The sequence below is a fragment of the Planococcus citri genome, chromosome 2, assembly GCF_950023065.1.
Source record: "Planococcus citri chromosome 2, ihPlaCitr1.1, whole genome shotgun sequence".
In the NCBI taxonomy this organism is placed as follows: Eukaryota; Metazoa; Arthropoda; class Insecta; order Hemiptera; family Pseudococcidae; genus Planococcus; species Planococcus citri.
Window position 1 is genome coordinate 36,642,062 of NC_088678.1, and position 21,811 is coordinate 36,663,872.

The window sequence follows — 21,811 nt, forward strand, 5'->3', positions numbered from 1 at the left end:
GGCGATCTTGGCAAAAGCCACTTTTGAAATGAGTTAAAAGGTAGAACATTAGGTACAGCAACGAGATGAAGTCGTATAACCACATAGGGACAAATATGAAAAACCAGTTCCAAAATATCCTGTTGTCGAACTTCAAAACCACCAGGGTTACGAATGCTAAGAATGCAATCCATGTTGCCAATGATCGATGTATTAACGCCATTCAGCTAAAAAATCATCATTTTATAAATTAGAGTTGAAATCAAGCTCGAATTTCATCTGTAGTTGGTGAATGATTGAACTACTAGTGACTACATACCCGAGATATCTAGCCTATGATGGAACGAATGAAGCAATAATTCACTGCACAGCCATGGTGATCGTATAAAGATCTGAAGGGGAGATTACTTTCTTCTGGATCATCATTCATAAATACTCAATAAATAAGATTACACGATTAATTACTTCACATCACGACTCAAAAAATAATTATTTAATAATTTAATAAACAAAAAATTATCAAAATTCGACTGATAACTGATAAGTAAATGACCAATCATCGTTCGCGAATGAACCTGGCCTTTGCCACATCGGGTGTTCTCGGATACTTTCGGAGTTTACTCGGGAATAAGTTGTTTACATTTTTTATCACAGAATTCAGATAAATTAAATCCGATTATCCAAGCTCCGATCCGAAAAACTGAATTAAGTTAAGTTAAGTTTGAATAAATAAGTCATAAAGTTCATTTACAACATAAAAAAGAACAATAGTCTTCACCTCTACTTCAACTTAAAAACATTAAGCACCTGAAAAACCATCGACATGTCGCTCATGGGAAAGGTAAAAATTGCTTATTTTTCTTTACCGGGTATGCAAAAGCATTTCTTAATCTGATTATATCATTATTTATCAATTCCAGCCATTATTGTACTCATACTGGAGAAGTTCCTGCGCGTGGAGAGTTCGTATAGGTGAGTTCATCATTCATCTATTTTTACTCGACTCATGACTGATAGAACAGTGTTACATGTAACCGAATCACTTGAATTTCAGCGCTCAACTTGAAGGAAATCGCTTACGATATCAAACCGATAAGTTTGGTGAAAGCAGGAGGAGAGCAGCATTTTAATGAATTTAGAGACGTTAATCCAATGGAGCAAGTTCCTGCGTTGCAAATTGATGGATGTACGTTGGTAGAATCGGTAAGCACGGTTTTAATTTCTCTGTATCATTTAAAATGTGTTCAGAAAATGTATTCATGTATTTCTATGAATTCTAAATTAGTTGAGTATAATGCACTATTTGGAAGAAACACGACCTCAAAGACCGCTATTGCCTCAGGATGTTCATAAAAGAGCCAAAGTAGGTGTTGTCTATTTTATTTTATATTACTATAGCTTGAAAATTATCATTGTTTTTAAATTGATTTGCTCTTCAGGTCAGAGAAATTTGCGAAATAATTGCTTCAGGTATTCAACCTTTGCAAAATCTAACTGTTCTCATATATGTTGGAGAAGACAAACAGAAAGAATGGGCTCAGCATTGGATTAATCGAGGTCTCAGAGGTGAGGAATTGGGTCATTTACTCGATTAAATTAAGTAATTGAGAACAATGTTTAATTGTTGAAATTTCATTCACAGCTGTAGAAAAACTTCTCTGTACTTCGGCTGGAAAATATTGTGTAGGTGATGAAATCACTTTAGCTGACTGTTGTCTGGTTCCTCAAATTTTCAACGCCAGGAGGTATTTCAAATTCTCAACTATTTTTTTGATATCTATGAAATATTTATGCAATGGTATTTCTTTTCTAGATTTCAAGTTGACCTCAGACCATTCCCAATCACATTGAGAATCGATCGAGAATTGGAAAATCATCCAGCTTTTCGAGCAGCTCATCCGTCCTGTCAACCAGATTGCCCTCCGGAAGTAGCCAAATAAATTGTATTACTTACTTCGATATCTTTATTTAAATTTATTCGGTGCTAAGTACTAAAAATGTTTTCTATGATTTCCATTCTTTTCTAGTCACCATTTTCCATTTTCAACTTTTGAATAGTATATGTTACCTTTGCGTAGGAAATTATCGCTAAAATTTCTCTCATTTCGATGTGTGAATTTATTCGTGATTTTGTTTTTCACTTCAAGCGCTCAAAGTTGCGTTTAATATTTTATAGTTTGTTAATATTCCGTATTTTTATTGAAAAAAGCATAAAGACGAAGGCCAGATTGCAAGGAGGAGAAAGCGATAAGATATTTTTAAGGATAAAAGTTATCCAAAAATGGAAAAAATTCGTTCTAAGATAATTCATTGTGAGTTGGTATTCCCTCGAGATGTATCGAGATTGTGGGCGTTATTTCAGCTCGAAAATATAGTACAAAATTTATTTCGTTTAAACATTTTACTTACGTCTTCCTTCATATTTCATAATGCAAAATGTATATAGTAATAATGTCATATTGCTTAATTTAGTCGATGGTGTTCATTAATTGGAAAATAATTCAACATTGAGTTTGTAAAAAATGTATACCGATACTTAGTTATTTAAAATAAGCTATTGAAATATTGCAAAATTATTCCATTTAGTATTTATTCTTTGTAAAATTTTTAAAATTAAAGTGTTCCATTTTTAAACATGTAAATTTTTACGCGAATATTTCAGCATCACGAAAAAATATCATTATGAATGATGGAAAATCGTATTAAAATTAATGGACAAGAAGATTCGACTATTAATCCAAAATATAACTCAGTTATCCTCCGAGATTTCATTTCGTGGAATCATTTTTTATGTCAAATAAAAATCACAATTTCAAGCAACGATTAATTTATTCAAATCCTTTCTCCGACATCCACTTAGGACTGACGAACTTCGTCATATAGTTACGAATACCGTCAGCCAATATTACTACGCATCGTTTATCTTCCGATAGATCCTTAGCTGCTTGACAGGCTGCATGTACAACCCCACCGCTACTACCACCTGAAAGGAATAAGTTTCGTATGAGTAAAATAAATGTAAATTGCACACATGACGAGTGAATTGCGAAATGGATGCAATTAGGTAAGGTTACCTACCACAAAGTATCGCTTCCTCTCTGATTAATCTTCTAGCCATTGCAAATGATTCTTTGTCGCCAATTTTAATCCATTCATCAACAACGCTTCGATCTGTAAAAAAAAAATCAATCTCATTTAAGTTTTCGCTAATTTTTTAGTTCATATTTTTTTTTAAATGCTAGGTTTTTAATCTCATATTCCAGCTTCTGAAATTGAACGACCCAATTTTTCTATTCGGCCAAGAAGAAAAATAAATGCAGAAATAGTGGACAGGTAATTCCGATTACTTACTATACCTATTTTATTATGATTTTTAATGTTTAATCTATGCTCTTTGAAAATACCTACTACTTATACACGAAAAATATGAAATTTTTTATTCAAACCCCAGAATAATTGCCTTATTACGATGAAAATTTTTCCATTATATTACCCTAATTCGTTAATACGTTGCTAAAATATAAAAGAATAATAAACCGGAGGCGTATTCATAAAAATTTAAAATCATAATGTAAATTACGCGAACGTAGTAAAGCATTAAGGTAATCGTTAGGTTGTATTAGTCCAATGATTAACACTTGTTTAATACTAGTATAAAATTTAATTGTCGTATCGTCGTTGAAAAAAAATACCCAGTTAGGTAGGTACTCTCGACGCTGTAAAAAAATAAAAAAAATAATCCAGCATCGAAACTCTAGTTTACTTTACTCACCTAAAACTGTAGGAATAAAATCGTAACCGATTCCTTCAACTTGATAAGTGGTAACATCAGTCTGATTTAGTTCTTCGGGTAGAGCTAAAATCGAACCATAAGGATCGACTCCAACGATAACACATTGCGGATTATGTTGCTTAATTTTTCTAGCAATTCCGGTCATCGTTCCACCGGTACCAACTCCCAAAACCAGCATATCAATTTTGCCATCCGTCTGGTCTATTATTTCAGCGCCGGTGGTATCATAATGAGCCAAAGGATTACCGGCGTTTCTATACTGAAAAATACATAAACTTGAGTATATACCTACCCCGAACTTTTTACAACCACGTCGAATGGGCGGATGAACACCGCTTATCTATGTTACCTGATCTAATACTACAGAATTGGGAATTTCCTTGCTTAATTTATGAGCCACCATTAACAAGCCTTCTGGCGAATCAAAAGCTGCTTCGGTAGGTGTACGTATAATCTCGGCTCCCAGGGCTTTCAAAGTGTTTACTTTTTCGTCGGACATTTTTAACGGCATAACGACGATACACCGATATCCCTTTATCGCCGCAGCTACAGCTAGACCGATACCTATGCACACAATCGAATTAAATATTCCATCCGTTGCTATACCTAACTAAATACTTTAACGCGAATTATTTCGCTAGAAAATCCACTCTGCCGAACGAGCTAATTACATCAAAGGCAGAAAATTCCGCCTCGCGAATTCCTTATTCTTACTTACCCGTGTTGCCCGAAGATGGTTCTATGATGGTCATGCCTGGTTTCAAAATATTCGACTTCTCGGCCTCTTCAACCATTCGATGTCCGATTCGATCTTTTACACTACCTCCGGGGTTCATGAATTCGCATTTTACTACTGTAATTTCAAAATACACACAATACGTCGTATTAGATGATTTATATGACAATAATTACCCCATCGTATCTACCTATAGGTAGGTACGTTCCCTCTTCGTCTATTTTATACGCTTCATTTTGAAATGAAACAGTAACGAGATTCACCTACCTATACCCGATCCGCTCTATAGACAGTGTACATAAGCAATTTAAACCCCTACGTAGCTAATTTAATCAATCAGGTGTAATATTCCACAAATTACCATAATATACCTCACACATCCAGTCCCTTTATAGCAGGAAGGTTATATCATAGGATAGTTTTACGCGACTTCGGCGACATAATATTACCTATATATAAACTATAGACACACAGAGGTCAATTTTGATCTTTGTGTTATGTGTGTGAATGGTATTTTTTTTTTTTCGTTTACAAAAAGGCTCAGATATTTGTACAAGGGTGTCAAAGTATATTAGGGTTTTGTAACATACTTCAGATTTCACAATGCCAATTATTTTATTCGATTATATAGCGGCCCAAAACAAGTTACAGATTCATTTTTAAAATTATAAAAAATTACATCATTTTCAGGAAACAAAAATTGATTTTTACGGACAGGGATAGGGGATCATTTATTCCATGTGAAAGTTTATTTATTGAACTGTGAATTGCTGGAGCGAGAGAGGTGCAAAATAATTTTCAAAAAATGAAAAATTACTGACTATTTTTCAAACGTGAAAAATTTCAATCATGGTTAATGTAGGTAAGTATGTAATGTTTTTGGATTTTTAAAATTAGAGTGGGTATATAATAAAAATAACTGTTTATGCAAACAAGGATGGATATTCGAATTTTATCGCTTTTAGAGCCCAATAGTTGAATCAACTTATTTTGGCTAAAAAATGATAGGTAATTCAATGTGCACAAGTACAACATTTTTTGTTCCCAAAAATTAAAATTAGCTTATGTACCTATTTGAATATTTCAAACATATTCCAGTTATGAAGGTCTATGGGATGGACTGGAGAGGGCTAATTTTGTTTTGAAGTCACAATCTGAGTATGAGGATTGAGGATCTTAAAAAAGGACCTAAGGAGATGGAAGGATGGAGAGAGGAGACCAGGGACGAAACTAGGCCTTTTCTGTGGGGGGTGGTAGACCAAAAATTTGCCGACTGATATGACAAAAAAATACCTATTTTGCCGACTAAAACAGTGAGTTTTTTAATGTGAAAAAAAATGAGAAGACAATTTTGCCAATTTGTATACTCAACACATACGTGAGTATAAAAATTTGCATGTTCATTTTTCAATTTTTAGAAGCCTCAATCAGAATTTTTGCGTTTCATAAAAATGAAATTTAAAATTGTAATTTTCATAAGTAAAAGAACAATTATTTTTTTGTGGGTGGAGGTTCATTTTTTCGGTCTAAAATGTTCAGAATTTAAGTTATTTTTTTTATAGAAATTTTAGCTCCAAAAAAGAAAAGCAAAAATGTCCAAAACAAAGTGAGGGCAAAGCTCTTAACATTTCGTATTTCGAGAATTAAAAAATATTTTTTTTCCATGTGAGGAGTTTATTTTTGGATTTAAACATTTTTTAAAAGTTTGAATAGGTACTTGATTTTTAGACAGTTTGATTTTGAATAAAGGCTAAAATTTTTGAAAATTCATAATCTCAAGTACCTACCTAGTATGTAAATTATTACCTTCTTTCAAAAAGTAAATTTCTTAATTACATTCAACATTCTTAAAATTTAGGAGGGTACCTCTACCTAGAACAGATATTTCCTAGGTGCAAAAATCTAGAAAGAGAATAACTGTATTCAGCCCGAGTGAAGCAAGGGCAAAATTTTTTTAAAATGTGCTATATTCAAGTTCCATAAAAGTCGGCAAATTAGTCTCTTTATTAAGACTAACAATTTTCAAAACTTATCGACTTTGTCCAGTCTCAGCAATGTTGGCAAATCTCAGAAAAGTCGGCAATTGCCGACTAAACCAATTTTTCTCAAATGTGCCGAATTTGCCGACTACCTGAAATGACTGGGGGGGGTGTTACATCCCCCCCCCTTAGTTTCGTCCCTGGAGGAGACGTAAATGCCCTAAAATTTTGAAAATCTGTACGTATTTTCAATTTCCTTCATTTTTGAACATTTTGTTGCCAAGTTGACTTTTTCAACACCAAAACTCCGACCCCAGAATGGAAGAGAGAGTTGTGGCCTTCAAAATTTAAATAGAGATTTTTCGTCTCAAAAAATAGAAAAATTAGAATTCATTGATTTCCATTTACTTAACGATAAAAATAGAAAGTGATTTTTCTTCCAATTGCCAACATTTTTTGGCCCCTTTGGTTAAAAGTCAAAATTTTCAAAAGCTTCTGCCCTCGCTTCGCTCGGGTTCAACTGTTTTCTTTTTCTAAATGAGGTGTCAATGTCATGGGCTTGAAAATTTTTCCAAATTAAAATTTCTGGAAAATGAAATACTTCTTCAAATTTTTTAAAGCGTGAATATGCCAGGAAAAATGATCTTATCAATTGAATCATGAATGAAAGTATATTTCGCTTCATGAATTAGGTACGAGGTATAAAATTTTCACACATGTTTTTAGGTTCTGGCAAATGAGGCGAAGTTGGCCGTTTTTCGAAGTTTTTTGCTCTAACTTTTTAGATTATTAAGATAGACAATTGGGAGATGGCTCATTTTAAAGTCCCAGGACTCTTCTACAAGTGGTGATTTTTGAAAAAAATTTTGGTCACCTGTTTGAACCTTTTTTTTTTTTAGTTGAAATCTGTCCGACTTCACCCTGAAGTTGGGGTGAATTCGGGACAACCAGTTATTTACCTATTTTGACCAACTTTTATTTCATCTGAGGTGAATTGGGACAACATCATGTTTTTTAAGATGTATTCGGAGTTGAAATTTTCGGTGAATCTTTAAAAAAAAATCAAATTCAAGCAAAAAGTGAGAAAAAATTGAAAAAATCAGAATTTTACCAAATTTACCTAGAAAGCTGAAATTTTAGATATACCCTATTTTCGACCTGCCAAATCGATTGGACATGGTTTCAAACCGTTTTGAGCAGTTCTAGAGTCTCCAGCAGACTCTTTAAATTTTGAAATTTCCTCAAAATTTTGTTTTTTGGCCATATTTTTTTTAAATGAACCGATATACAACTTTGGAAGTGCAAAATTTGAATTCTACGTGAAATTTGCTATTAAAAAACACTTGCTTGTGGGCAAAATCTTCACTAAAATTTTTCTGCTATACGAAATTTTGCACGAATTTGAATTTTTACAAAATTACCACTCATTTTCAAAAAAATCACAGGGAAATCACATTTTATCAGAAGTGGCAGATGAAAATTGTCAGATATTCGGAAAACGCCGCTCTACACGATGGTCTAAACGGGGTTTGTCTGCGAGTATACCTGAGTGAGGCAGATACTTGCTGTTTTTTGAAAATTTTTCTTCTAGTTTTCTAAAATACCAAGGGTTGAAAAATTGATTTTTTTGATCATCAAAAATGTTTTTACTTCTTGAATGATTAATTTTCGAAAGCTTTAACCTTCGCATCACCTAAGCCAGTTTCTTTTTCTTTCCAACAATGGGTACTTGAGTTTCTATGGGCAATTTGAGGGGGAGGATATTTGCATATGCTCATATTTCCATAAGGGCAGCAAAAAATCTTAATAATTCAAAAATATTTTTCATTTTGTAAATTTAAATAAAAATACCTGGGAACGTGCCAATTGGATTTGAGAAAAAGTAATCCAGCGAGTTTTTATTTGTTTCCAGCACTATTTTTTGAAGTGTTTAGTAACAATAATTTTCATGGTAAAGGTTCATTATTCCACACGAAAGAACGGCCACACAATAGTTCAATGTTCAACCAGTTAAACGGTTTTAAGTTCAAAAATTTTTCTAAAAATGTAAAAAAAAATTCATTTATTCGTAGATATTTTTTGAAAATGTTGACTCTTTTTTTGCTTACTCTATTATTAGGTACGTTTTCCTCCCCTCTATTAGATATTCTGCAGCATTTATGCTTATTTTTATTCAACTCTCCTCCTCTCGTTGATAACTTCCATTTTTTGTGTAATATTCCACCTCGAAACCCCCCCCCCCTCTTCATACCAATAGATTTCACAAGTAATAGACTAATATGACCACTTCGAATATGGACGAATCTTGAACACTACAAAAACAACGAAAATTCGATGAGTTTTACAAGCAATACCTCTAGTTTCGATCTGGCTTTTCTCGTTATATAATTCCCTCTTTAGTTAATAGAAAATACCCCGAATTCGTTATCGTATCGCACCTTCAAAGTACCATTTTCACTATAAAGTTCGACACTACAGCGCTAATATTTTGGGGAATTCGTTTCTTTGGCGGAACATACTATACCTATAGTACCTACATAACGACTGGTGACATTAAAGCGTATACATTTAATTAGGAAACTTAATTAAGTTGATTTTATTCATCTTCAAATACTTTGTCCTTTCACGAAGCTGAAAAATTCGTCACCTTTTTCCCCATACCTATCTACACTACCTATTCGAGGCTTTCATCTTATTTACATTTGTAGGTACCTAGTACCTACCCGACATTAAAATAATTTCCGCGAGTTGCCCTACCTTTTTTAATTTTTTTATATCCGAGCTTCGAATAAATAATTCGTAGCATCGCTGGCAAAAAATCTCACACGTAACGACAGGCAATTAAAACTTTCGCCGGAATACGAAATTAAATGAGAAACGAGACGTCGTTTTCGTAGTACAAGTTGGTACCGTTTCGATTACACGTTCACTCGTCTTTTTTTTTTTTTTTTTGTTACCCGGCCATCTTATAATTTTATCGAGAGAATATTTCGCTCACTCTCGCATATGTGCTCGTATATATAAAAACGACAAACGGTCAACGTCAAAATGACGAATTATAATTCACATCGAGTACCTACCCGCTGAATGCTCGAACGGGTGTGATGAAAAGTTGCCGGATTTCTTAAAACGTTTTATATGCAAAATACACACTGGGAATTCAATTTTCATAAATACATGGAAAAAATAACCCTCTCCTACTCCCCTCGGTCCCGTCCCGCTGACGAAACCTACCCCACAGTGAGTTTGGGGGCCTGAAAATGGTACACGGTTCCGTCGACGTCGCACAGTGGTCCGAAATGAAGAAGTAGCGGCCAAAATTCAAAAAATCCTCAGATTGAACAAGTCTCAAAAGTTGATTACGAATATGTAGCGGTTTTCTACATTATATTCCACGTCCCTTTCTGTGATTTCAAACACTTTTCCATTATTTTGCTTGCCTACAGAAATGAATGAATTGAAGTACCTCAAAATAGTCAAAAAAACTGCTAACTTCAAAATGCTGTAAAGCATGCCAATTTTAATTTTTTTCAAAACTTTATGGGTTTATATCAAAATATGGACATTTTTGAGTATAAAAATCGTTGATTCCATTTTTTCAAAAATATTTTGGTTTCTAGCATGCTCGTCACAAAAAAACTCATTTTTTTGCTATTTTCAAGGTAAAAGTTTTTTTTAAAAAAAACCCAAGCTGACTCAAGGTGAAATATCACATCCCTGGGGTACTATGGCATGTAAAGAAAAACATCCCTGAAAAATTGGCTGCCCCAACCTGCCCCATTTGAAAAAATTGCTATGTAAAGTTGCATAAATGCTGTTTTTCTTATTTTTTAAAAAACATTTTCAAGTAAAAAATTACTACAGGAATATGAATACTAAAATTGACTTTAGTGACCCAAAAAAAACATATTTCGATACCCTCACGAATTTTTCAAAATTTCATGTTTTGGACCACCCTCTCCCTCCTTTGAGGGCTCGTTTTGAGGTTAGGGGTAAAATAAATGCCAAAATCGACTTCAGCGACCTAAAAAACCCCCATATCCTATAGCGATCTAAAAAAATACATTATTTCGATTGCCCACCTCGAATTAATCGAAATTTCATGTTTTGCACTGCCCCCTCCCACTTTTGAGGGTTCATTTTGAGGCTAGGGGTAAAATAAATGCCAAAATCGACTTCAGCGACCTAAAAAACCCCCATATCCAAAATTTTACGAATTTTGCTCTGAAATTCGATTTTGCACCACCCCTGCCCCCCTTTGAGGGCTCATTTTGAGGTTAGGGGTAAAATAAATGCCAAAATCGACTTCAGCGACCAAAAAAACCCCCATATCCGAAATTTTGCGGATTTTGCTTTAAAATTTGATTTTTGGCCGCTACTTCTTCATTTCGGACCACTGTGCGTCGCATCGTGTTATAAGAATTATAAACTGTGTGATTTAATGCTTCGACTTACCCATTTCACATTTAACATTTTCTTCTAGAGGAATTTTATTCAGTCGAACCATCGGAGTGTTACCAATCGCGTGTAACATATTTGGCAATATCTTATTGTTTTTTGCTCTACGAAAAATATCATAAAAAATAACACATTGAATACGACCTTTTCTCTTTTTTTTGCTCAACTACATAAAATGAAAATTAAATAAGTAGGTATAATATCTTACGGTGTTACATGCGAATGAGGTGATTGCTTCAATGTCGAGTCTTGTCTCCACGTACATCTGGATGGTTTATCGGGCCTAACTTCTTGGAAACTTTTAATAAGTTCTTCTTTACTAATACTATTACGTCTGCGAACAAAAAAAAGTTCAACATTGTAATAATTTCAACTTGGACTTAACATAATTGAATCCGGAAGATATTGTTTTCAGCGAATTTATTTCATTGTCTCGGGGATGAAATGATAAGACGATGAAATTTCTAGGATTATTTCCGCAATAAAAATGATTTTATTGGTACGAATGACTAAATCACTTACGTTGTGTTGTTATTCAACAAATCTCCGTTCGTTTGTCGAGATGGGAATGGGCATTGTGTCAAATTGACGTTGGATCCTACTTCAGTTGCCATTTTTTATCTGTTATAAAGTAAAAGTACCTAGGTAATTTTCACTGAGTAATCCTGCAACAGACAAGATGAAAAGAAGTACATGTAGTAGACAGCTGAAATAAATGTAAAATGAACATAAATTTCTTGAAAAAATACACTTGGAAATAATACAACGAAAAAGAAAATAAAGAAGTAGAAGAATTGCTTGTTTACTCACATAGGTACCTACTACCTACCACCCAACTCATAGGTCTAGGTAACATTTCGTCAGTAATAAATACAGAAAAATGAAATCACGTGTGTTTTTACAGTATTAAATATAAAAGATTTTAAGAGTCTGAATTCAACTTTGAATTTGTCAATTTGAGTTGAAGTTTATGTAGTTGCATGAACGAAAATTAAACCCTTGATTATTGGAATGGGAGAAAATAAACATGTGAAAAGTAAGTTCTATCTTTTATTTCTCTATATTTTTTTTTTTTTTTTTTTTTTTTTTTTTTTTTTTTTACATATTATTATACATACGTATTATGTACCCAATCTAAATAGTTCTTGGCATTTTAAGTGGTTATATGTAATAATTGTCAAGAAGTGGTGAAGAAAATCTCAGTATTTCGTCTCATTTAGAAAGATCTCAAAACTTCAGAATTTTTGATTTTGTTTTTAAATGTTGAAAATAAATAATATATTCCTTTAAAAATCTAAAAATTCATAAAAAACTAGATAACCCGTTTTTCGCGCATACTGCGCTCCTCTTCTAGACGTGAATTGTTCATTTTGAAAATTTTGAAAGTTTCTTTTTTCGCCTGTAATTCCCAAAAAGTCGTGCTTTTTGCGAACATTGTTATTGTTGCTTTTTGCCGGAAATTGTGAAAGTTTATGGCTGTTTTAATAATTGACAGAAAAAAAAAATTGTTTCAAAGCAAAAATTCCAATAATTCTTACTTTTTCATCAAAAATAACCCAAAGCGTAAATTGTTCTCTAAAATATCCTGAAAAGCATCACTCTGTCATCGCTTTATCATTCATTAAAATAATGTCCTACTTTTCTACAAAAATTGAAAAAAAGTATCAGCTTTCTTATAACAATTGCCTGAAAAGTCATGGTTTCATTTAAAGTTGGCAAAAATTTAAAGTTTTAGGCAAAATTGCGAATTAGGCTACCTACTTATCACTTTTTTAGCAGAAGTTGCTGAAAAATTCCAAAAATACTTGTTTTTTTCCTACAGTTGAAATGAAACTAACACATCGGATAGGATCTAATACCACATAACTAAAAATGTCAAAGTTTCACTTAACTTTGACCTGGAACTTTTTTAAGCTTTCTTCAAAACTGTGAATGTGTCAAAATGTATTTTATGGCAAGCTTTTTCTAAGCAAACTATGAGTACTCTAAATATTGGTTCGGTACTGGAGAATACTTCAATAAAATACTTACTTGACACAATTTTAGAAATATTCCAAGATTTCCGAGTCAAAAATGCAATTAGGAATTTCCTTAAAACGTGATTCTAATTTTGTCAAGGACTCATAAAAAAAATTCAACCCCTCAGTTGAAAAATCTAAACTCCTACATATAACAGTAGAGATTTTCCCAAATAGTCCGAAACTTGCATAAGTTGATGAAAAAGTGAGATGCTAGATATAACCACTCCAGAACTCAAAAAAATGAAACCATGGTTCCAGGATTAATTTTGATACCCAATGTGCTAAAAATAGCACTTTTTCATGTGTACATCAACACCGTTGTTTTTCTGTTTTGAGCTATTTAAAAACTTTTTAAAGCTCCCTTCAGAAACTTTTCAACTTTTGATAAAAACCATCACCACTAAAGTTTAAACGCTATTTTTAAATTAAAATATTATTGAGTAGTAGAGAATACTGATTGTATGAAGCTTTTTCATGTTTTTTAAGCTTTAGGATTTCATTTAAGCTTTCTTCAAAACTGCGAATGTGTCAAAATGTATTTTATGGCAAGCTTTTTCTGAGTAGACTATGAGTACTCTAAATTGGTTCGGTACTGGAGAATACTAATTTTTTATGTCATATCTGAAGCTTTCTAAAAAATTTTCAGCTTTAAGCTTTCTTCAAAATTTCACGAATATGGTCAAAAAGTATTTTTTGGCGAGCTCGATATAGGTAGACTATACATACTTTAAAATATTCATTGGGTACTGGAGTATTCTAATTTTTACATCATATCTGAAGCTTTTTGAACTTTTTTCAGCTTTAAGCTTCCTTCAGAATTTTGCGAATATGGTCAAAAAGTATTTTTTGGGGAGCTCTTTTTAGGGAGACTATACATACTTAAAATATTCATTGGACACTGGAGAATTTTAATTGTTCTTATGAAGTATGACGCTTTTTGAACTTTTTAAAGCTTTAAGCTCCTCCATGACTCACCCCACAACCTCACCAAAAAAATAACTCCAGATTCGAACTCTACGACCTCGAAAACATATCAATCGACATATCACACAATAATATAAGAAACATTTGACATTTGAGCTTTTTTGAACTTTAAGCTTTTTTTCAAAACTTTACGAATATGGTCAAAAAGTATTTTTGGCAAGCACATTCTAGGTAGGCCATACATACATTAAAATAGTTATTGGGTACTGAAAAATTGTAATTGTTTATGTCATGTATAACGTTTTTTGAACTTTTTCGAGCTTTGAACTTTTTCCAAAATTCTACAAATATGGTCAAAAAGCATTTTTTGGCAAGCTCTTTATAGGTACACTATACGTACTTGCGCGTATACATCGACACAGTCATTTATACTGCCCTGAACTTTTTGAGCTTTTTGAAGCTTTTCAAAGCTTTAATCAGAACTTTCCAAAGTTTTGATACCACAAACCCACCAAAAAACTGACTCCAGATTCGAACTGTACGACCTCGAAAACATATCAATTGACATATTACACAATATAATATAAGGAAAATTTGACATTTTATTACACAATATAATATAAGGAAAATTTGACATTTGAGCTTTTTTGAGCTTTAAGCTTTTTTCAAAACTTTACGAATATGGCCAAAAAGTAGTTTTTGGCAAGCACTTTCTGGGTAGACCTCTTAAGTAATTTAAAATGTTTATGGGGTATTGAAGAATTCTAATTGTTTACGTCATGTACAAAGCTTTTTCAACTTTTTCGAGCTTTAAGCTTTTTATAAAACTTACCAAATATGGTCAAAAAGTATTTTTTGGCAAGCTCTTTCTAGGTGGACCATACGTACTTTCGCGTATACATCGTCACGCTTGTTTATACTGTATCAATTTTTGAGCTTTTTGAATCTTTTGAAAGCTTTTTTCAAAACTTTTTGAACTTTTGACCAAAACCTGCACATCTACGGGTCAAAAGCTTATTTTTGAGACATCGTCGAACAAAATCGGTTCGGCGGTTCTTCCAAATGAACGATCACAAAAAAAACACCTTGCTATTAATATATAGATATTGAGCTTTTTTTGAGTTTTAAAGCACAAATTTTTTGTGAACTTTTTTCTTCAACATTTGACTTTTTTAGATGCTCTTTCAAGGTATAATATACGTACTACTTACTGTGTATACGTCGAATGCGCTACGTATGGACAAAAATCAATTATTGAGCTTTTTTGAGCTTTACGGCGCAACTTTTTGAACTTTTGATTAAAACCTGCACATCTACGGGTTAAAAGCTTTTTTTTGAGACTTCGTCGATCAAAATCGGTTCAGCCGTTCCTGAGATCTCGCTGTCACAAGAATCCGGTCATAATCTTAATATATAGAATAGATATAGAACCAATTGTTGAGCTTTTCTGAGCTTATGACAAAAAATTTTTGTAAGCTTTTTCTTTGACATTCAACTTTTTTTTATGCTCTTTCAAGGTATAATATATGTACTACTGTGTATACATCGAATGCGCTAGGTATAGGCTAAAATCAATTATTGAGCTTTTTTGAGCTTTATGGCGCAACTTTTTTATGAACTTTTTTCTTCGACATTTGACTTCTTTTGATGCTCTTTCAAGGTATAATATACGTACTTCTCTGTATACCTCAAGTTGGCTACGTATAGACAAAAATCAATTATTGAGCTTTTTTGAGCTTTTAAGGCACAACTTTTTTGTGAACTTTTTTCTTCAACATTTGACTTTTTTAGATGCTCTTTCAAGGTATAATATACGTACTACTGTGTATACGTCGAATGCGCTACGTATGGACAAAAATCAATTATTGAGCTTTTTTGAGCTTTACGGCGCAACTTTTTGAACTTTTGATTAAAACCTGCACATCTACGGGTCAAAAGCTTTTTTTTGAGACTTCGTCGATCAAAATCGGTTCAGCCGTTCCTGAGATCTCGCTGTCACAAGAATCCGGTCATAATTTTAATATATAGATTTCCATTTAGTTAATTGAATTATTCTTTCAAATTTTTCTAAAATTCTAAAAGCAAAAAATAGGTTAAAATCATCACTGAAAAATGCATAAGACTAGAATAATTCAGTTCCTCTTACTAATCTTAGTCGAGAATTACTTACAGTATTTGCACACTTTTTTTTTTAATATTTCTGTTTGATGAAGAAAGCAAATCAATCGATGAGGATTCTTTTGCATGAAGCTTTTCTCAAACTTTCAAGATAAAAATCACCCGTTTTACTTTTTAAAAGAGTGAATCAAATATAAAAAAAAATTTACTCTACAGTTCAATTTTAACACCCTCTGAAGACGATTTCAGGTGGGTTCAAATTATTTTGGAACCTCCAGTAGATTTTTGAAACTTCAAATTCCCGCAACATTTTACCAAATGGAGTTGGCAAGCTGAAATTTACTTCGCAAACTAATTTCAATACGATATGAAGTCGACTGCATGGTGGTTTCAAATGGTTTTAAATGGTTTTAAAGCTTCCAGCTACTTCTTGAAAATTTCAATTTTTCAAAAACACCATACGACCTCTCAAAAAGTGGCTGGAGGCTCTAAAAGGACTTAAAATCCACCAGCAGACGACTTCGTAGCGTATTAAAATTAGTTTGCAGAATGAATTTTGACTTTCCATCTCCGTTTGATGAAATTTATAGGAAATTTAAAGTTTCAAAAATCTACTGGAGGCTCCAGTAATTTTCAAAAAGTCTCCGCAGGCTCCAAAACGACTTGAAATCCCCCTGCAGTTGCCTTTTTAGCGTATTGAAATTAGTTTGCAGAATAAATTTCAGCTTTCCAACTCCGTTTTGGTGAAAATTTTGTGGGGATTTCGAGTTTCAAAAATCTGCTGGAAGCTCCAGAACTGCTCAAAACGGTTTGAAACAGTTTTCAATCGATTTGGCATGTCGAAAATAGGGTGTGTCCCAAATTTCAGCTTTCTTTGTCAATTTGGTAAAATTTTGATTTTTTCCCTCATTTTAAGCCTAAATTTGATTTTCAAAAATTCACCAAAAATCGAAAAACGCACTTTAGCACTTGAAATTTTGACAGGTGATACATTTTTGCTTGATCTTTCGATCTACCGTTGTACAGTTTGAAAAATTCTGTTCAAGTCCTATGTTGGAACGCAAAATCTGCGATTTTGGCTGACCTGTCAATCAAAATGGTTGCCATTTTGTAAGTAGGGCCACTTTTTTTTGAGTACAAGGGCTAGAAATGTTCCTTAGGACTCCCCCTTCAAGGAAAAAGTTTTCCCGGAGGATCATCGACGGGGGAGGGGGTGCAATTTATCCTTAAGTGGGCTCCCCGACTATGAGGACTACGTTGAAATGTTGAAGAAATGGTGAAATATGTACCTACATATGTATCTACATAAGTAGATTACTCGTATTAAAAATGATTTCAAACTCTTCAAGATTTTTAAAAAATCAAAATTTAGATTTTAATAAATTTTTTTTGGAAAATAGGAATTTTTTCAATTCAACTGGAGACTTCAGAACGACTTGGAAAAATTTTCAATTAATCTACGAAATTGAAAGTGGCACATAACTAGGTAGGTACTGAATATTATCAGCTTTTTAACTTGATTTGAAAATTGAAGAAACATTGCATAATTACTTGATTTCAACCTCTATACCCTCCTCAAAAACTACTTTGTAGGATTTTCTAGAGTCACTAACGAGTTCCTAAAGTACCAAAATGAATTTTATCTGTCATCTATAACTTTGATTGATGCTTGTTGGGCAACCTCTCAATCGTTGAACGAGGGGGGGGGCTCATATCAGTAACATATTTTTTGTCAAAATGTAAATCCCTAGAAAAAGTTGGAAACTCACTGGAGGCTCCAGTATGACCTAAAATTTATCGTTTTTAATATAGGATGGACGGGAGGGGGTTTAAATGAAATAATTATTCACACTGGTTCCCTGTGCTGGAAAAATAGGTAAATAATATATTTTACGAAAAAATTGAAAAATTTCCCAAAAATCCAAGAATGAGCTGCATATTAGGTATTACTTTAAGATTTAGGTTACACAACGGACTTCAAAACATGCTCTTTTGATCTAGCTTTATCGAAGAGTGCTAAGTCAGAAGCTTTTCTCGTTGACTTTCTAGCTTGATATGGTAAAAGGGTGGTTTTTCCGTCCTTTTGCCCTTAAAATTTTTAAAATTCTTCGAAGTTAAAAAAATGAACTTCAGGGCTTGAAATTTTGACTGATGGGATCATAGGGTGTTGTTGAAAGATCGCAACAAGTTCAATGTTGATGCATGATTTGAAGCTTGTCTCTTTAAAGGAAACTTTGCAGGCATGTTTTTCTTTTGAGGAGAAAACTGAAAAATAACCTGTTTGATATTACTTTAAAATTCTTAAAAATTAGCTCCTTCATTTTTGAACTTGGATAAAATAGGTACATCTACCTACACACCAACTAATTTGTACTCGTACATTCTTAGCACATGAAATAAAAATAACCCTGATAGTGCAGAAATCCACCCTTTACCTTTGCAAATCGCAAAGTAGTAAAACTATTTATTAATTTACAATTATGCGGTTCGAGTTGTGGCATCTTTCGATGGAAGACACAGACTAGGGCAGTAAGGTGCGACCAAAATTCACGGTATAGTTTGAAATTTTCATCTTGAAATGAACCTCGACGCATTTTTTTTCAATTTTGGAATTCTCAAAGTTTAAATTTGTAATACCAAAAACTTGATTACTTGTACTCACTTACCTATAAGATCATCTAGATACCTATCTTCAAAGATTCCTTATAGTTACGTAGCTGGTAATCTTGTCTTTGGCCAATTACAAATTCTTCACATGGTTTTGAAAATACTAAAAGTTGTACGTGAAGGTAATGTAACCTATTTCAAAGAGGACTGGCATCAATTGTAAATTTTATTCTAAATTGCTATACCTACGTAAGCTTTTTCGCCGAAGCCTTTTAATTATTCCTTATCACAGGCTCTATATAAGGCAAACTTTTCGTTGAAAAATGTTAGCGAAAACTGTTTTTCAACTATAATAAAAACTTAAAGTACCTATACCTACATATAAAACTTTTTTTTTTTTCTTAAATAATGGTGGCAAGTTTTTAAAAGAATTTGGTGTTCGTTAAAAAACATTATTACAAAATTTCTGCTTTCTTCTCGAGCCGAAGAATACAACCCTCGTGTAGTATTTGTAAAAATTGAATAAATCGGCAGTTTTTTCTCATTCGAGTTGTTAAATTCGCATCGAAAGTATATGCCTTAGGATGGTATAATATACGAAATACTGGTTCAACTAACGGAAAAATAAACCTTTATAAAGGAATAGTATAGGTACTTTGCAGGGTGTTAGTGGTTACTAAAATATACAGGTGAAATTTTCGTCGAAAAAATTTCGTCGTTAATTTGAGAAATTTGACGCAGGAGTAATAGAGGAACCACTTGGTTGATTATAATGTAGTATAATATGGTGCACTTGAAGTTGTCAAGGTGCATTGTAGGTACCTACCGTATTGTATTGTTTGAAAATATGAAAGTAGGTTGGTACCTCTACCTATGTATTTCGACAATACAACACTGTAGACTTGACTGTTTTTTAACTAGGAAGCTATTTTTTTTTTTTGGTTTTTTTGCCGCATTAACTTCACCAAGTAACACACACTCTCGAGTTGAAAACAGAAATAAGTCGAAGTGGCGCCCTAACGATACATCTCTCTTCTCATCGCTAGTTCGCTACGAACCACTACGCCAGAAAATAGTGCTTGGAAAGTGGTATACCTATTATCAGATGGTTGAGAATAATGATTTGAATAGTTCTAAGAAAACGAGAAGACTTAAAATAATTGCCTATTGGTAAACTGCTCTGGCAAAGCAATTGTTGTAGGGCTTTTTTCGCTTCAGTATATCGATAAGTACCATGCCCCGCAGTCTCGCCCCGAATTGATGGCTCAAAACTAGCACCAATATAGGCGTTGCATTTACACCAAAGTGGCTGAAATACAGTTTCTTCGGAAATAAGTATACGTACTTATCGTTATCGACGCTATCAAAATCTTTGACCGAAAAGATCCGCTGAAGGGTTTATTCTCCCGTATAGACCTTAAATGATGATATACGAGGTATACAAGAGTCTGTCTGCGTAGCCTGTATACAATACCTAAGTTTCAAAAAGCCAAGAGTCAAATGTCATCTGCTGTGAGAATTATTATCTCTGTGGATTGGAAATAGCCACCGTGTTGAACGTGTTGAATGTGATAGACTTGATTAGAACGAGGTATATGAACCGTAGTGTATTACTGAGAGGTCATTTCGTTTTACGAAATGAACACCGTTAATATAGTCAGTGAGATTTGTCGAGCAGACGTGACACTTTTCTTAAACTTGAACTTAATATTGTAATAGCGGAAATTCTAATTTACCTATTCATGTAGTTTGAATTAGTCCCCATTGCATACTTTTATTTGAAGATGATGATTTTTATTAATGGTGTCGATTCGAGGTGGTCAGATGGGTGGCATGTTTTGATTAAGTAGGTTTCATAGGTGCTTAGTGAGAGGTTTAAAAATTGGTTGATGAAATTAATTAGGGAACATTAGCAACTGGTCTACTTCAATTGAGCTGAAATTTGACTTACTGAAGGAGCCACATCCCCCCTGTCTCAGAACTAAATTTTGAGCTTCCCAAGTTGATTTTTCGATTTTTGACGAATTTTTGAAAATTGCGTAAATAGCTCATCTTTTAGTATAAGTATTGATTTTCTACAAAAAGTGTAAATACAGAGATGAAAATTTGATGACCGCCTTACAATGATATAAATATGAGTACCTACTTAAAGTTGACTCTCGAATCAATTGCTACCGTTTTCAAGCCGATATAGAACCCAGCAAAAATCAACTTTTTTCTAAATTTCAAATCGCTCCAGAAGGCATTGTAATCAATCAACTTCGTCAACTGAAAATTTATGGAAAATTTAATCTTGACATAAGTTCGACATTTTGAATGGATCAAGGCGGGCGAATCGCAAATCTGAGGCGATAACGGGTCGAAAGGTGTAGGTATATGTACCTATAATCTTACAAGTTGAAAATCTCAACCCCCCCCCCCCCCAAAAAAAACACATTTTGCAACCGATCACACAAAACTTCTTCTATCTCCTCGAATCGACTCTCCAAAAATTTACGGTTTTGGAATTCTAAAAAAATTTAAAACCTTTAAATTACAAGAAAATACACTTCTTAATACATCAATAGAATTTTCAATTCACACGTACTATGTATTTATCGACTCGAAACGTCGAACTTATAAGCAGGATTAAATTTTCGGCTACCGAAGTTGATTCCAACGCCTAATACTCGAAGCTATTTGAAATTCAGATAAACAGACGTAGACGGCCTTACGACGCCAGATAACGGGTCAATGACCTTGATCAGTCAGACAGGCGGACAGACAACTCTGAGAGGCTAGACAGATAGGTCAGTAACCTTGAAAGACCTGCAGACGACCTCGAGAAACCATAAAAACACGGTTCAATGACCTTAAAAGAGACCAAACAGGAAGACATATAGTCTTGAGAAGTCCGATAGATGGGTCAGTGACCTTGAGAGGTCAGCCAAGCAGACAGGTGACCTTGAGAAACCGTAAAAAGACGGTTCAATGACCTTAAGAGACCGAACAGGAAGACATATAGTCTTGAGAAGTCAGATATATGGGTCAATGACCTTGAGAGGCCAGACAGGCAGACAAATGACCTTGGTAAGCCATACTAATGGGTCAATGACCTTGAGAGGCAGGCAGACATACGGCCTTGGGAGGCTAGACAGGCACATAGACAACTTCAAGAGGCCAGACAGGCGGACAGACGACCATAAGAGGCTAGACA

The 21,811-nt window shown here is 33.5% G+C and overlaps 2 protein-coding genes across 2 annotated transcripts in view; one reads left to right on the plus strand and one right to left on the minus strand.

Annotated features, from left to right (window-relative positions):
- The first annotated feature begins 625 nt into the window (after positions 1 to 625).
- On the plus strand, positions 626 to 2,613 carry LOC135835602 (probable maleylacetoacetate isomerase 2). Its single transcript, XM_065349950.1, has 7 exons — positions 626 to 820; positions 900 to 951; positions 1,034 to 1,182; positions 1,265 to 1,342; positions 1,419 to 1,545; positions 1,622 to 1,724; positions 1,793 to 2,613. The coding sequence occupies exons 1-7, from the start codon at positions 803 to 805 to the stop codon at positions 1,917 to 1,919; spliced, it is 654 nt and encodes a 217-aa protein (XP_065206022.1). The 5' UTR covers positions 626 to 802; the 3' UTR covers positions 1,920 to 2,613.
- Positions 2,614 to 2,789: 176 nt separating this feature from the next.
- Positions 2,790 to 21,811, minus strand: part of Cbs (Cystathionine beta-synthase) — a 28,468-nt gene continuing 9,446 nt past the window's right edge. The window contains exons 2-9 of the mRNA XM_065349944.1: positions 11,468 to 11,610; positions 11,154 to 11,279; positions 10,943 to 11,049; positions 4,491 to 4,625; positions 4,122 to 4,336; positions 3,752 to 4,031; positions 3,058 to 3,150; positions 2,790 to 2,962 (exon numbers count right to left, since the gene is read on the minus strand). Coding sequence (XP_065206016.1) covers positions 2,808 to 2,962; positions 3,058 to 3,150; positions 3,752 to 4,031; positions 4,122 to 4,336; positions 4,491 to 4,625; positions 10,943 to 11,049; positions 11,154 to 11,279; positions 11,468 to 11,559 — 1,203 coding nt within the window. The 5' untranslated portion in view covers positions 11,560 to 11,610 and the 3' untranslated portion in view covers positions 2,790 to 2,807. The remainder of the gene's footprint in view (positions 2,963 to 3,057; positions 3,151 to 3,751; positions 4,032 to 4,121; positions 4,337 to 4,490; positions 4,626 to 10,942; positions 11,050 to 11,153; positions 11,280 to 11,467; positions 11,611 to 21,811) is intronic.